The 16,337-nt window shown below is 39.4% G+C and overlaps 1 protein-coding gene across 2 annotated transcripts in view; it reads left to right on the forward strand.

Moving 5' to 3' along the window:
- Positions 1 to 4,631: 4,631 nt before the first annotated feature.
- EPM2A (EPM2A glucan phosphatase, laforin) overlaps positions 4,632 to 16,337 on the forward strand; it is an 86,362-nt gene continuing 74,656 nt past the window's right edge. For both annotated transcript variants that reach the window (XM_001927632.5, XM_021072181.2), the window contains exon 1: positions 4,632 to 4,954. In XM_001927632.5, the coding sequence (XP_001927667.1) occupies positions 4,663 to 4,954 (292 nt within the window). In that variant the 5' untranslated portion in view covers positions 4,632 to 4,662. The remainder of the gene's footprint in view (positions 4,955 to 16,337) is intronic.

Consider the following 16,337-nt stretch of genomic DNA (forward strand, 5'->3'; position numbering starts at 1 on the left):
AGGAATTGAACCAATGTCCTCACAGACACTAGTTGGGTTCCTAACCTGCTAAGCCACAATGGGAACTCCAATTACTTTTATTCTTAATATAAACACATAAACAATGGTTAGGAAAAATGAGCAAAGGGTGAATTACAGAGTGTTCAAATTCTTAAAAGGTGCTGTCAAGTTTACCTCGAGGCTTCTCCCAGCAATTGCCCTCCTCTCTGACCTCTGTCTCCATTATCCATTTAAGTATAAATGGGTCAGCTGTTTTCTGCTGACTTCTTTTGTTTTTCTCAAACTCTTTGAAAGTTCCCTTGGGAGTTTCCAATCATCCCTTCCAGCCACTAATCTTTAATTCTCAAGGGTTGAGTTATCAGGCCCTCACCCTCTTGGAGAAAGGTGTTATCTAGCCTGCCTTTCAAGTTACCCCAGACTTAGGAGGATCTTCTTACAACTGAAGGAAGCTCTAAGCTGGTGTCTCTAATCTCAAGGTCCAGCCACCTGGCTTGGCCTTTTACTTACCCTAGGAAAAGTCAGTTGAGGTCATTGCCTAACAGAACACAGGCTTGATTGACCTGCTGAGTGGATAGAGGTTCTCAGTTGAGAAATGGGGATAGGACGTGTGGGTTTTACAATGTTCACAGTGGGATGGGATGTGCAAGAGAAGAGACAGAGTCAATATCTTTTGAAAAGAAATATGTTTCATTGTAATTCTATACTTAGAGCATTTTTTAAAAATAACACATTTTAATTGTATAAATTACAGAGAAATAATCATGACAAAACTGGCTGCTCATGATGCACTGAAGAGCAGTACTTCCCTATGACTGCGTGGGGTGAGAAATGGAATTACAGGAATCTCCTGGAGATAGAAGATTTTTATATATATCAAAATGAGACACAGATTTTTTGAATAGTTGAGAAGTGTTGTGGGATTTTTGGACAAACAGTTGATATAGCTCACATTCTTCTCTTGCTCCAGAGCCTCAAAGGGATTTTAAGGAACCTAAGCTATAATTTTCCAAGCTAGGGAAAATGTCAGCTGTAATATGCAAAAATTTCTAAGCCATATTCAAATCCTCTCTGCAAGGTTTTGTTTTTGTTTTTATTTTTTAAGCTGTAAAATTGGAAATGGTGTATGTGACACATTTAACTCAGTGTGTTCTGACAAGTAATAAACTAATACTTATAATGGTTCCTAAACTACTTGGATGAAATATGGTTTACATCAGTGACTGTGTGAATACATACATAATATTCTAAGGAAAGATTTATGATAATGCACTGACTAGTGAGAGATTGCTTCAGAAAACATAAACTACCAGATATCTGAATAATAGCTTTCCCTGAGGCAGCTTTGAAAGAATCTACATTTGAATTGGATCCTGAAACTCTGAATTTGAACTTATCACCCATTCTTTAAGAAATATTGTAGTTATATATAAGATAGCATGATAGAAATAAGATTCAATGATAGCAAATTAGTTCGGTCTTTTAAACATTATTATAGGAATTATGTTACTCTACTGAGCCAATTTTTGCTCTAAATTCAGCTTGTCCACATAGGATCAAGAGTCTTATCCCAAATGGATTTCAGAAATAATCCCCCTCCCCTGTTTTTTGTCTCTTTTTTACGGCTGCATGGCATATGGAGGTTCCCAGGCTAGGGGTTGAATCAGAGCTGTAGCTGCTGGCCTACACCACAGCCACAGCAACGCCAGATCGGAGCCACATCTTTGACCTATGCCATAGCTCACGGCAACGCCTGATCCTTAACCCACTCAGTGAGGCCAGGGATCGAACCTGTGTCCTCACGGATGCTAGTCAGATTCATTTCCACTAAGCCATAATGGGAACTCAGTAAATAATCCCTTTTAATATATATTATGAATCACTGAAATGTAAAAATAAATCTCACATGGAGAACTCAAGAAGAAAAAAGAGCTGGAAATAACACAGCTTAATAATTGGTAATTTTTTTTTCATCAACAAGGTACACATATTAGGGCATAAAACTTACCATTTCTAGGAGATTAAATCCATTTTAAATACAAAAATATCTATGTCTTTACAGACTCATTGACCTATTTAGACTGCCATGTGTGACTCATCTGTTCTATTATTCCTAAGCATGAAGTTATTTACAGGAATAATTATAGAAATTTCATCTTTATTAAGAACTAATGGAAAATAACTTATTTAAATATGCTAGGATTTAAATGCATTCTATAAATGATTTCTTTATCAGAAATCAAATATTATGCTACATTATGTAATGTTATGTTATATCTTTAACTGTAAGCTGAGTGGATGTATTTTATCACCTGACTCTGCCCCTTCCTTGCTGTGGGCTATTTGCTGAAATTTTCTTGCCTGTTTCCACACATATAAAAATGGATATGATAATTGCAGTTATAGAATTGGTGAGAGAAAAATGAGGTAATGTGAATATGAAAACCATTTGTCTGGCACATTAAAAGAGCTCAGTAGCTATTTTAATTATTATGGTTAGTGATTTCAAATAATTGACCAAGTACAATTGACTTTGAAATATCTTTTAATCCATATTTTGATATTTTTCTCTTTCCAATTGCATTTTGCTTGGGGCACAAAGTAGTCAGCACATTTGTATTATATTTAAATCCATGCAATAAAATAAGCCCATATATTTTGTCTAGGGGTTTAAAAGAGTGCTTTCAACTGTTAAAATTACTCAACCTGGAGTTCGTGGCGCAGTGGTTAACGAATCCGACTAGGAACCATGAGGTTGCGGGTTTGGTCCCTGCCCTTGCTCAGTGGGTTACCGATCCGGCGTTGCGCTGAGCTGTGGTGTAGGTTGCAGACGCGGCTCGGATCCCGTGTTGCTGTGGCTCTGGCCTAGGCCGGTGGCTACAGCTCCGATTAGACCCCTAGCCTGGGAACCTCCATATGCCGCGGGATCAGCCCAAAGAAATAGCAAAAAGACAAAAAAAAAAAAAAAAAAAAAAAAAAAAATTACTCAACCTCTTTATGAGGGGAAAGGAGAAAAGGAAATAATGTCTGTTGAACAAATATATTTTTGGGGGATTTGTTATTGTTTCATCTGCAGAATAGGCAGTACTCCCCTTGGAAGAGCTGGTGGGAATAATGCCATTTGAAAAGTACACAACACAGGCAGCATGGTAGAACACAAGAAAGTTCTGTACTGTCAGCTTCCAGGGCACTTGCGTGGCCAAAGGACTCTTACTTTTCTAAAATTACTGTGAGAATATTTTGAAATAGTAGTCTGAATAAACTGACTCACTTTCCACTGTGATTTAATGTCTGCTTTGCTATTGAATCAGCTGTACTTGGCCAGCCCTGCCGGCCTCATTTTTCTTTGTGCTTATCCTTAAGCTTAGCAACTAACCAAACACAGAGTGGAATTATCAATATTTAGAAGTGAAATGTATTAATAGTTTACTAATTGTTCCACAGAGAGACTGAGTTTGTATGGCTTACATTTTGGTACTTCTTTCTGTTTTATTTATGAATGCATGAAAGTTTGGTGCCCCCCCCCACTATTCACAAGCCTTCAAATACTGGAAAAAAAGTATCTCTGTGTATCTTTAGTTCGCAAAAGAGAGTTAAGCCCTGGTAAACACAGAAATGTTAAGGCGACCACAAGAGCAACTTTAATAAAGAATTAAAAAGTAACAAGTAAACAGGACAGTTGGTTTTCTTAAGGCAGTGACAAAAATTAAAGGGCACCCCCCTAAGTCCCCCACTCCATATAGTTTTCATTTGACCGAATAGCTATAAGCCTGTGTTTTCTGGGCACACAAAAGTTTTAAGTTGAAAAGAAAGATGCTGACTTTTACTGAGAGCAAAAAGTTTTATGTTATGCCATTTAAAAATTATGAAGTCATTTATATTTATGGCCACAGAATTACCATTTTTTTTGGTTTTGTTTTACCTTGGAAAGGCTTGAACATTCTTACTCTAAATCCACTTTACACCTACTACAAATACCCCTAATAGTTTTTCCAAAAAAGAAAGTGATCATGTGTCGTGTCAGGCATCACACTGGTCCTGGCAAGGGAAAATACTGTGTTTTTGTATCAGCTCTTGGTTCTGAATGGCGCCCCTTCCACCAGTCAAGCAATCTTTAGAGCTGACAGGGTCTTTAGAAATCATTATTTAATACCTTCAGTTTACAGATAAGACTGAGACCCAGAGAGAGAAAGTGACCCGTGTAAGGTGCAAAGCTCTCCAGATACAGATGCAGGATCTTAAACCAACTTCACTACTGTGGAGGTTGCTTTCTACATGCCATTCACTTTGTCTTAAGGTCCTCACAATGATAATTTCGAGTCTTTGGAAAGATGATTGGAAAATCTCAAGGCTTATGAGATGTTTCCTTTTCCAACCCCGTTCTCCTTGCTTTCGCCGCGTCCCCAGGCGCCCTTGGAGCCGGTGGAAGAGGCAGCGGACGGGAGCCAGCCTCCTTCTCCCAGAGAGGCGGGTGGCGAGGCTCCCGCCTGGACCAGGCCCGGGCTCCTGAGCCGCGTGATGCAGCCCAAAAAAGGTGCAGCATCGCACGTGTCCCCGCCGGCGCCCGATCCTCTCGCGTCCAGGCCTCGCGCGCCGCCGCCCAATCGCCGCGTCCGCGGGTCACAGGGGCACTGGGACCTGGAGCCGCGCCGCCCGCCCGCCGCCATGCGGTTCCGCTTCGGGGTGGTGGTGCCGCCCGCGGTAGCCGGGCCCGGGCCGGAGCTGCTGGTCGTGGGCTCTCGGCCGGAGCTGGGGCACTGGGAGCCGTGCGGGGCCGTGCGCCTGAGGCCGGCGGGTACCGCGGCGGGCCCGGGGGCGCTGGCGCTGCAGGAGCCGGGCCTGTGGCTCGGGGAGGTGGAGCTGGAGGCGGCGCAGGACGGGGCGGAGCCGGGCCGCGTGGACACGTTCTGGTACAAGTTCCTGAAGCGCGAGCAGGGAGGAGCGCTCTCCTGGGAAGGTACTGGGCGCTAAGTCGACCTGCACCCCAGCCTCAGCCTCGGCCTGGGGCAAGCCCCACAGTCCCTGCTGCGGCCTCCTGGGCACTTTGCCCGGCTCTCGGGCTTCGCTAGTCGCCAGAACTTCCCGGGCGCCCCGGGCTGACCCTTCTCTGCCCGCCCAGCTGTCGCCGCCAGCTCCCGACCGATTCCCTGGGCTGAGGTTGTGTTTCTGGCCTCCCGCCCCTCGATCTTTTCCCCTCTGATCTCCTTCCCACACTGCCCGGACCCCGCAGCCCGGGCCTCGGCCCCGCTGCTCCCTCCGCGTCCTCTCTGGGCCGGTCCCTGGGCTGCTTGAACCCCGGCTGCTCCTGGGTTCGCTCCTCAACTCCGCCTTGTCTCTGTGCCCTCATTTTCTTGCCCTAATTCACTCACAAATGACCTCATCAGTGAAGCTAGCCTTTCCACTAGCCCTAAACAGCAACATGCTACTCCCCCCACCCCTTAAATTTGAGAGTGAGCTAATGGAAAGACGTTGAGCCTTTCTCTTTTTGGATGTTTTTAAAATCTCATTTGACAGTTGAGATATGCTCTGGTTTCTTAAAATATAAAAACAGTGCATGCTGGCTGTAAGAAAACAAAGTAAAAATTTACATGTACAAAGTAAAAAACTTGTTTCCTCCGCATACCCTAAACCCGCTGAACAGTGTGGATTTATGTTTCACGCACAAATTGTATAACTTACGATTCTCTGTCTTGCTTTTTCTTGCTCAACAACGCGTTGTACCTTTTAGTGTCACTCCATATAGATATTATTTAATTTTTAAAATGGCAACAAAATATCCTGCATCTTCCGATGTGCATTTAGGTTGTTTTCCGTTTTCCTCTGTGATAAACAGTAATAGCTTAATTGAAAGTCCGTGTATAGAGTTATTTTTGAGTATTTGGGCAAGTCGCGCTAGGGTAGATTCTGAGAAGTGAAATTGTTAGGTCAGCGTGTAACCATTTCGATACGGACTACCAGGTTAGTCCGTGAAAAAGGTTATGCCCATGTAGACGCCTGCCCGCGATGTATGAATTTGGACCCCACCCACACCCATTTCTTTAAATGTTCAAAGTAGGGGATTTGAGTGTTTATGGCTCAGTAGTTGTGTACAGCAGATGAAATGTCTCTAGAAGTTTATGTGATAAAAGCAGGCCATTTAGTCCATAATGATGTGGGAACAAAGAATCAGCAAAGAGCATGAGTGTTCTGTAGTGTTTATGTATTATACTTGTTCCTCTCTTCGTGCCCGCACTGAGTTTTATGGTCTGGTGGCATTTACTGTCCTTTTGTATTACCATGCCAGAAGCGACAGATACTCTCATTGGTTATGCCCTTCTTTACATGATAGTACTATTATATTAATAATGTATTATGTTTATAATACCATTATGAAATTATCTTTCATAATAAAGTAATACCTAATCATTTTAATAAAAATTAAAATAGGAGTTCCCCGTTGTGGCACAGCAGAAACGAATCTGACTAGTATCCACGAGGATGCGGGTTCCATCTCTGGCCTTGCTCAGTGGTTCAGCGGTCTGGTGTTTCCATGAGCTGTGGTGTAGGTCACGGAAGCGGATCCCCTGTGGCTGTGGTGTAGTAGCTCCACCCCTAACCTGGGAACTTCCATAGGCCGCAGGTGCAGCCCTAAAAAACAAAACCAAAACAAAACAACCAACCAGCCAAACAAAAAGCTTAAGATGGTTAAAAACAAAGATCTTCCCTTTCCCCAGTCCCCTTCCTTTTCTATGTTTAGTTTTTCTGATATTCCTCCCGAAATGCTGAATAATTTGCTTAGGTCGCTATTTCTGAATATATCATCTTTAATTTCTTTTGGTTTTAGGTTTTCTGAGAGCTACCATATAACTTGTATGTTATATGTTGATTAAAATTAGGCAATATCTGTTGACAGCTACTGTGTACTCTTCTAGGTAACCACCATAATTGCTAGGAAATGAGGAATTTAGCTGAAGTGCATTCTCTCTCTCCTCCCTGCTGGGTTATATTATTATTTGAAATTATATATATGTAGTTGACTTTTGACTTTTCATTATCTAGAAAATTCTGTTATACTTCCATTATCTAGAAAGTTACTCCTATATAAAAGAATAAGGAAAATAGCCCATCTACACATTGCTTTTCTTACTTTGGTTAATCATTATTTCTACATTAATTTCTACATCATTTATATTCTATTTTACAAAGGTTACTAAGAATTCTTGTTTTAGGTTGGTAGGTTTATTCTGAGAATTGTGCGTTAACAAAGAGCATTATGAGAATTGGCAGAGCCAATGTTTAAGAGCAAGGATTCTAGAGCCAGAAAGCCTAACTTTACCAAGGGTGTGACCTTGGGCAAGTCACTTAACACTGTCGTGCTGTTGTTGAAAGGACTAGACTGGCTAATAAATCTTACGAACTTAGAATAGGACATACATTAAGTGTTTAATAAGTGTTAGTTTGTTTTTTTTAAATTGAGCATGATTTATAGTGTGAGGGATGAGAGCCTTTCCTTCTGGTACACAGGTTTCATATCACAGAATTATATTTCCTTTTTTATGAGTCTATTTGCACAACATGATGTTGTAGTAATTATTTCCTAATCATAATAGCAAAAATAACAATAATTCCCTTACACTATAAATCATGCTTGAATTTTATTTAAAATAATGCCAGAGTTCATTTTACATTATATTTAGGTGGTGATGTTCTTCTATGCCTTGTTTTTAAATTTCTAGTTACATTTTTTTTTTTTTTTTGTCTTTTTAGGTCCTCACTCGTGGCATATGGAGGTTCCCAGGCTAGAGGTCGAATTCGACCTGTAGCTGCTGGCTTACACCACAGCCACAGCAACACCAGATTCAAGCCACATCTGTGACCTACACCACAGCTCATGGCAACGCTGGATCCCTCACCCACTGAGAGAGGCCAGGGATCGAACCTGTATCCTCATGGATACTAGTCAGATTCCCTTCCGCTAAGTCACGACGGGAACTCCTCTAGTTACATTTTTAAAAAACAGAAACAGCACAATGGTCCTCAAAATTTCCTAGCTGAATTTCAGTATTTGATGAATACAAATTCCTTGCTTTTTGAAAACCTTCTTTTCCTTGAAGGATTGGAATTTTTGTTCTAATGTTCATTAATATATAGATTTCTGAGCACAGCTATCTGGGCTTTTATAATTGTTGTTTTTAATAGAACTCCTCTGTTGCATTATTTTATTCTTTATCTGCTTTCTTGAATATCTTAGTAATTTCATTGGATTTTATCCTCAAATAATTTCAAAGAAACAGTAAGTGGGAGATAAAATATCTGAGTCCTTAAGTGCCTGAAAAGGCCTTTATTTTGCTCTCACACTTGATTAATCATTTGATAGAGTATTCTAGTCACAAAATAATTTTCCCTTTGAAGGCACTACCTCAGTACTGTCTAGCTTCCCTTGAAGTTGATAATTATGATGTCAAATTAAGCCCATTTCTTTGTAGGCAATTTTTTCCTCTCTTTGGAGCTTTACAATTTTTCCTTACGTTATTTTATTAGGATATATCTGAGTCTTTTTTTGTTCATATGACTTGACAATTGGTTGGTTTTTTTATTTTCAGGAATTGTTTTTTTCAACTTATGGAAATTTTGTATTATTTCTTTATTTCCTCCTCTTCGTTTTATCTTTTTTCCTCTGAAATATCTGTTAGCTTTATATTGTGCCTTCTGTATCTGAGAATATCTCTTAAATTTTCTTAGGTATTTTCCATCTGTTTTTGGATAGATTTTCCTGACTGTGTTTCCAGATCGCTGTTTGGTTTTTAATACTAGTCGTTTCATTATTACTTCTTACACTAGATTTTTTTTTTTTTTTTTGGCAATCATTTTTAATCTCCTACATTTTTCTGTTATTCTCTGATTTCTACCCCCCCACTGAGTTGATTGTTCTTCCTGTATTGATTCAAATCATACTTGACTCTTATCTGAGGACATTAAATAGAATTGACTAAAAGTTGTTTTTGTCTTACATTAACTTTTTTCCCCTCTGTAGTCAATTTTTTTTTACTTTTAATTAATTAATTAATTAATTAATTATTATTTGCTTTTCAGGGCTGTACTCACGGCATTGGAGGTTCCCAGGCTAGGAATCCAATCAGAGCTACAGCTGCCGGCCTCCACCACAGCCAGAGCAATGCAGGATCCGAGCCGCATCTGCATCCTACCGTACAGCTCTTGGCAACGCCAGATCCTTAACCCACTGAGTGAGGCCAAGTGTCAAACCCATAACCTCATGGTTCCTAATTGGATTCATTTCTGCTGTGCCAAGATGGGAACTCCTCAATTTTTTTTCTTTTTCTTTTTTTTTTTTTTAATGCTAAAGGTTTTCCTCAAGTATCCCTAGGTTACCATTTATTTTTATGAATAAAGGTTATGTTGATTGGTATAGGCAGCTGTACTGGTCCTTTAGAAGTTACTTATGTTCGTCCAAAATTTCCTCTAAATGGGAGAACACTCATGAGATACTGTAATTTAGCAGATTTTGCGGAGGGGTAAATTTCCTCACTTAGGGTTTATGGCTGGGGATCCGGTGGGCTCCAGGTCCTCATCATTAGCAAAGTAAAACAAAACAAAAAAAACCTTTACCATAGGAAGAGATATTTCAGTCTGTTTTATCCCTGAATGGTGTTGCCTTTTCCTCTTGCCTCCGAGTCTGTTGGTGGGTCCATTGACATCTATCTCCAGATCTGTTCTGCTGAGATTCCTGGGGCACTAGGGCGCTTCCCAAGAAAACCATTCCCTACTATGTTTAGAGCACACTTATTTCACGTTGGAGACAGGGTGAGGTGGAAGGAAGCACATAGGAAACCTTTCCTTCAACTCTTCTCCAGGTGGAAACCTCTCTATTTGTTAAGTCTCTTCTTACTTGTTGCATTTTAAGAAGTCTTCCCTGGAGTTCCCTTCGTGGCTCAGCAGTTAACGCATCTGACTAGCATCCATGAGGATGCAGGTTCCATATCTGGCCTTGCTCAGTGGGTTAAGGATTTGGCGTTGCTATGAGCTGTAGTGTAGGTTGCAGACGTGCCTCGGATTCTGCGTGGCTGTGGCATAGGTCGGCAACTACAGCTCCAGCTCCGATTCAACCCCTATCCTGGGAATCTCCATATGCCATGGGTGCAGCCATAAAAAGCAAAATAAAATAAAAGAAGTCCTCCCTAACTACTTTCTTATACCTTCTCACAGCATCATTTCCTTTCCTTATAACTCTTATTACAGTTTGAAACTGATTTGCTTATGTTGGTTTTGACTCTGGTTGCAAGTAAGAAAAACTGAGTATAAACAAAAACAGGTAAAAAAAGAATTATCATTAACTCCTATAAGCAAACTAAAGAAGCGTGGGGTCCAACCTCTTTCCTCACTTGCCCTCGAGCTCTCTCTCTCTTCTCAGTGCATTTGCTCTGCTCAGGTGCTGGCTTCACTCTCTGAAGCTAATTGACTCTCCTAAGCTGGATTCCCCCCGGGGAGCTCCAGGATTACATACTTGGAACCAGAGAAGAAAAATATGGTCTTCCTTGCAAGAACTTCTTAGAAAAATCTGGGGGAAGGACTGGGATTCACCTTGTTGGAACCTATCACTCTCTTGCCAAGGAGGTGGGAGTACAATGATGAGCATTTCCAAAAACAAACACTTCTTGCAGTAGGGAGGAGGAATACCCCCCGCCCCTGGCAAAATGTACAGTTTCAGAAGGAGTTTGAAATGCAGTGGGCTTCAAGTTAACAGAACACACAGCAAATAGTTGCTTAAACAAATAAGGATTATTTTTTCTGCTATAAAAAGTTCATAGGTAGGTCAGTTGTGGTAAGGGTCCATGGCTCATGGATGTCAGGTGAGGTGCCATTGCATTTTCTTGGCTTTTTCCTCAAGGCAACAGCTGCTGCTCTAATCATCACATTTGCATTCAGTGGAGTAAGGGAGGACAGGAGAGGGTGGCGGTGTCAGCCATGGTATCCTCTTTTATCTAGAAAGCATTAACTTGGCCAGAATTCTTCCCACCCCTCAACACACGTACACATATACCTTGTTTTATTGCATTTCACTTTATTGAGCTTTGCAGATATTTCTTTTCTTTCCTTTTTTTCCCCCTTAAATTAAAGGTTTGTGGCAACCTTGTGTTGAGTAAGTCTGTTGGTGCCATTTTTTGACAGCATTTGCTCACTTCCTGTCTCTGTGTCACATTTTGGTAATTCTTGTAATATTTACAATGTTTTTCATTGCTATTATATTTGTTATGTCAACCCGTGGTCAGTGATCTTTGATGTTACTACCGTAATTGTTTGGTGGTGTCACCGATTGTGCCCTTATAAGACAGCAAACTTAATACTTAACGGATAATAGTTTGTGTTCTGACTGACTCTTCTACCAACTTGGCCACCCTCCCACCATCCTTGTTCACCCCTTCAGGCCTCTCTACTTCTTGAGATGCAACAATATTGAAATTAAGCCAATTACTAATGCTACGATGACCTGTATTTCAGTGAAAGGAAGTCGAATGTCTCATTTTAAATCAAACCCCAAAATGATTAAACTTATTGAGGAGGGCATGTTGAAAGTCAAGACAAAAAAATTGAAAAGCTGAAAGTTACAAGTCAAACTAGGCCTCTTGCATCAGTTAGTCAAGTTGTGAACACAAAGGAAAAATTATTAAAGGAAATAAAAAGTGCTATGCCAGTGAACACAGGAATGATAAGATGGTGAAACAGTCTTATTGTTGAAGAAGAAAGTTTTTGTGGTTTGGATGGCTCAAACCAGCCACAACAGTCCCTTAAGCCAAAGCCTAATCCAGACAAAGGCCTTAATTCTCTTCAATTCTGAGGATTGCGAGGTGAGGAAGCTGCAGAAGAAAAGTTTCAAAAGTTAGCAGAAGTTGGTTCATGAGGTTTAAGGGAAAAAGCCATCTCCATAATATAAAAGCATCAAGTGCTGATGTAGAAGATGCAATAACTTGTCCAGAGATTTAGCTAAGATAATTAATGAAGGTGGCTACACTAAACAACAGATTTTCAGTGTAGACAAACAAACTTCTAATGGAAGAAGATGCCATTTAGGACATGCATAGCTAGAGTGGAGAATTCAATGCCTGGCTTCGAAACATCAAAGGACAGACTGACTCTCTTGTTAGGGGCTCATACAGCTGCTGACTTAAGGTTGAAGCCAATGGTCATTTACCATTCTGAAAATCCTAGGCCCTCAAGAATTATACTAAATGCTTTCTTTCTCTATAAATTGAACAACAAAGCTTGGACCACAGCACATCTGCTTACAAAATGGTTTTCTGAATATTTTAAACCCACTATTCAAAAGCTACTACTGAGAAAAAAGATTCCTCTCAAAGTATTACTGCTCACTGACAATGTAGCTTGGTCACTCAAGAGTTCTGGTAGAGATGTACAATGAGATTCATTCATTCTGAAGCCAAGGGATCAAGTAGTAATTTTCACTTCCAAGTCTTATTATTTAAGAAATACTATTATATGCTCAACATCACTAATTGTTAGAGAAATGCAAATCAAAACTGCAATGAGATGCTACCTCACACCATAAGAATGACCATCATTAAAAAGTCAACAAATAACAAATACTGGAGAGAATATGGAGAAAAGGGAGCCCTCCTACACTGTTTGTAGGAGTGTAAGTTGGTTTAGCCACTAGGGAAAACAGTATGGAAGTTCCTAAAAAAAACTAAAAATAAAATTACCATGTGACCCAGCAATCCCACTTCTGGGCATATAACCAGACAAAACTATAATTCAAAAAGATACATGCACCCGTATGTTCACTGCAGCACTATTCACAATAGCCAAGACATGGAAACAACCTAAATGTGCATTGACAGAGGAATGGGCAGAGACGATGTGGTAAATATATACAGTGAAATACTGCTAGGCCTAAAAAAGAAAAAAAAAAATACCATTTGCAGCAACATGGATGACCTAGCAATTATCATATCAAGTGAAGTAAGTCGTAAAGAGAAAGATGAATACCATGTGATAACTCATATGTGGAATCTAAAATATGGCACAAATGAGCCTATTTATGAAACAGAAACAGACTCACAGACATAGAGAACAGACTCATGGTTGCCAAGGTGGTGGGGGAGGAGAGAGGTTTGGGAGTTTGGAGTTAGTAAATGCAGACTGCTACATATGGAAGGGATAAAGAACCAAGTCCTATATTCAATATCCTGACATAAACCATAATAGAAAAGAATTAAGAAGGAATTTATTTATATGTATAACTGAATCACTTTGCTATACCTAGTCTATGATTTGTCTTTTCATTCTCTTAACCATGTCTTTTATAATGTTAAAATTTTAATTTTAATACAGTCTAATTTACCATTTTTTTACGGATTTGTGCTCATGTTTTTGAATTAAAAAAACTTCCTCAGATTCAAGGTCATCTATATTTTCTCATGTTATCTCTAGAAGTTTTATAATTTTGCATTTTATATGTAGGTCTATAGTCCATTTTATGTTAAGTTTTATCTGTGGTTTAAAGTCTTTGTCTAGGTCCTTTTTTTCTGCATATGGTCCTTTTTTTTTCCGGCACCATTTGTTGAAAATACTACCCCTTGTTTTTGTCTTAATCAAAAAAAGGTTGACTATATTTTCATGGGTCTGTTTCTGGGCTCTTTATTTGGTTCCACTGGTCCGTGTCTATTATTTCACCAATATCTCACTGTGTTGATTACTGTAGCTTTAAATTAGTCTTGAGGTAGTTTGGGGGCTCCCACTATGGCGCAGTGGGTTAAGAATCTGACTCTGAAGTTCCCGTCTGGCGCAGTGGTTAATGAATCCGACTAGGAACCATGAGGTTGCAGGTTCGATGCCTAGCCTTGCTTTGTGGGTTAGGGATCCCGCGTTGCCGTGAGCTGTGGTGTAGGTTGCAGACGAGGCTCGGATCCCGCGTTGCTGTGGCTCTGGTGTAGGCCGGTGGCTACAGCTCCGATTAGCCCCCTAGCCTGGGAATCTCTATACACTGCGGAAGTGGCCCTAGAAAAGGCAAAAAGACAAAAAAAAAAAAAAAAAAAAAGAAGAATCTGACTGCGGCAGCTTGGGTCACTGCAGAGGTGTGGGTTCAATCCTAGGCCTGGCACAGTGGGTTAAAGACCTGGCATTGCCACAGCTGTGGCTTGGATTCAATCCCTGGCCCAGGAACTTCTTTATTCCATGGGGTAGTCATGGAAAAAAAAAAAAGAGATAGTGTAGCGTGAGTTCCCTAAGTTTGTTCTTCAGTATTGTGTTGGCTTTTCTTGGACTTTTGCCTTTTCACACACATTTTAGAATCAATTTGTTGAATCTGCAAAATAGCTTGTTGTAATTTTGATTATGATTGCATTGAATCTATAGATTAAGTTCCGAAGAATTAACATATTAACAATACTAAGTTTTTTAATCTATGAACATGGAATATATCTTGATCTAATTAGGTCTTTGATTTCTTTTATCAGTGTTTTGTAGTTCTCCATCTACAGATTCTGTACATGTTTTGTTAGATTTATACTTAAGGTTTTTTTTTTTTTTTTAATGGGGAGTGCTATTTTTAGTGGTATGTTTTTAAACTTTTCAACTTTCAATTTTAATTCTTTATTGCTGGTATATAGGAAAGAAATTGACCTTTATATCAATTGATTTTTGTTTGGATGGTAGCCATTGCAGTTTTACACTGTTTCAAAGAAAGTTTAGGATGATTTTCTGGCCATTTGTTATGGATTAGCTTATTCCTTTTGAGGTTTATGTTCAAGGTTTATAAGAGCATGCCTGCAATAGCTTTTCCTCTAGGGCTAGTTTAGCCCCAGTACTAAGCAATGATCCTTCTATGTTCTCTGCTGCATGATCCATGTATTAAACAAAATCTTCCTACTCTGTCTGGTGGTAACTCAAATATTTCACAGTTCTGTGTGAGCTCTGCCAATTCTTTGGCTTACAATTTTCAGAAATTATGCTGTTCTCCTTAGTTCTTTGTGTGGCTCTGTTAAATTCCAACTTATGCATCCACACATTGGCAAGAAGCCAAAGAATCTGAGAGTTTATGGACATAAGGACCTCTCTGCTTGGCTTTCTCATCTCTGGAATTTGGCCCTAAAATTTCTAGTTACTTTGTTCCTCCCAAAATTGTGTTTCTATTTCCTTGATCAGAGAGACCATTGCATTTTATTTGGGATTCCATCCCAGTGCCATGGTTCAGAAATTCTCTACAGGCAGAAATCCATGGCATTCAGGTTGTTCACCTTGTTTGTTTTCTTCTCTTCCGAGATTCTTCTCCACTAGCTTGTGTTCAACATCTAAAAACAGTTGTTTTATATATTTTATAGTTGTTGCTTTTATAGGCAGAAGTGTATGACTGATTTCTACAAGTTTTCTGTTAGATATTTTTGTAACATGTTAAAATATTTATAAAATGGCAATTCCAGATTTGGTTGTTGAATTTATTTATAATGTATTTATGTATGTGTATGTATATATGTATACCCACAGACATGTATATATAGTCTAATCTATATCTTTCTTGTTAAAATTAGGTTATTTTCTTTAGTAGTGTTTTCTTTCATACTGAAGATTCCTACCTCTTTAATTATAAATTAGAATTAAATTTTGTTTCCACTCAATTGTACACTGGATTAAGCTTCATAGTCTTAGATTTTTAATGACCATGAATTCAACATTCAAATTATCCATATTTCTTATTCCACTTTTATTCCTCTACAAAAACTGTAATTAGTCTCCATTTCATATTATGTTTTGTTCCACAGCAGTGATTATGTTAGAGCATTGACATGTTAAAACTTCTAATCCTTAAATAATCTATTATTCTGATTTAAGAAGATTAAACAAATCAACATGCAACTTTATGTCTAAGACAATGCATTGGTTTGCTAGGGCTGTCATAATAAAGTGCCATGAACTGGATGGCTTAATCAACAGAAATTTATTCCCTCACAGTTCTAGTTCTAGAGGCCAGAAGTAAAAATCAGAGTATCAGCAGGATTTGTTTCTTCTGAGACCTGTGAGGAAGGACTTTTTCTAGGTCTCTCTCCTTGGCTTGTAGATGGTTGTCTCCTCCCTATGTCTTTGCATCATCTCCTTTGTATATGCCTCTCTGTCCAAGTTTTCTCATTTTATGAGGACACCAGTCATATTGGAATAGAGTCCACTCCAGTGCCCTCATTTTAACTTTACTACTGCTGTAAAGACTCTCTAAATAAGGTCACCCCTAAGAACTGAGAATTGATTAAGGCTTCAGCATATGGACTTGAGGGGAGGGGACACAATTCAACCCATAACCGATAATAAATATTTTCCAATATTTATTTCATTTA

The sequence above is a fragment of the Sus scrofa genome, chromosome 1, assembly GCF_054392235.1.
Source record: "Sus scrofa isolate SSC_HxYL_T2T_F1_AM1 chromosome 1, Sscrofa_HxYL_maternal_Yorkshire_Landrace_v2.0, whole genome shotgun sequence".
In the NCBI taxonomy this organism is placed as follows: Eukaryota; Metazoa; Chordata; class Mammalia; order Artiodactyla; family Suidae; genus Sus; species Sus scrofa.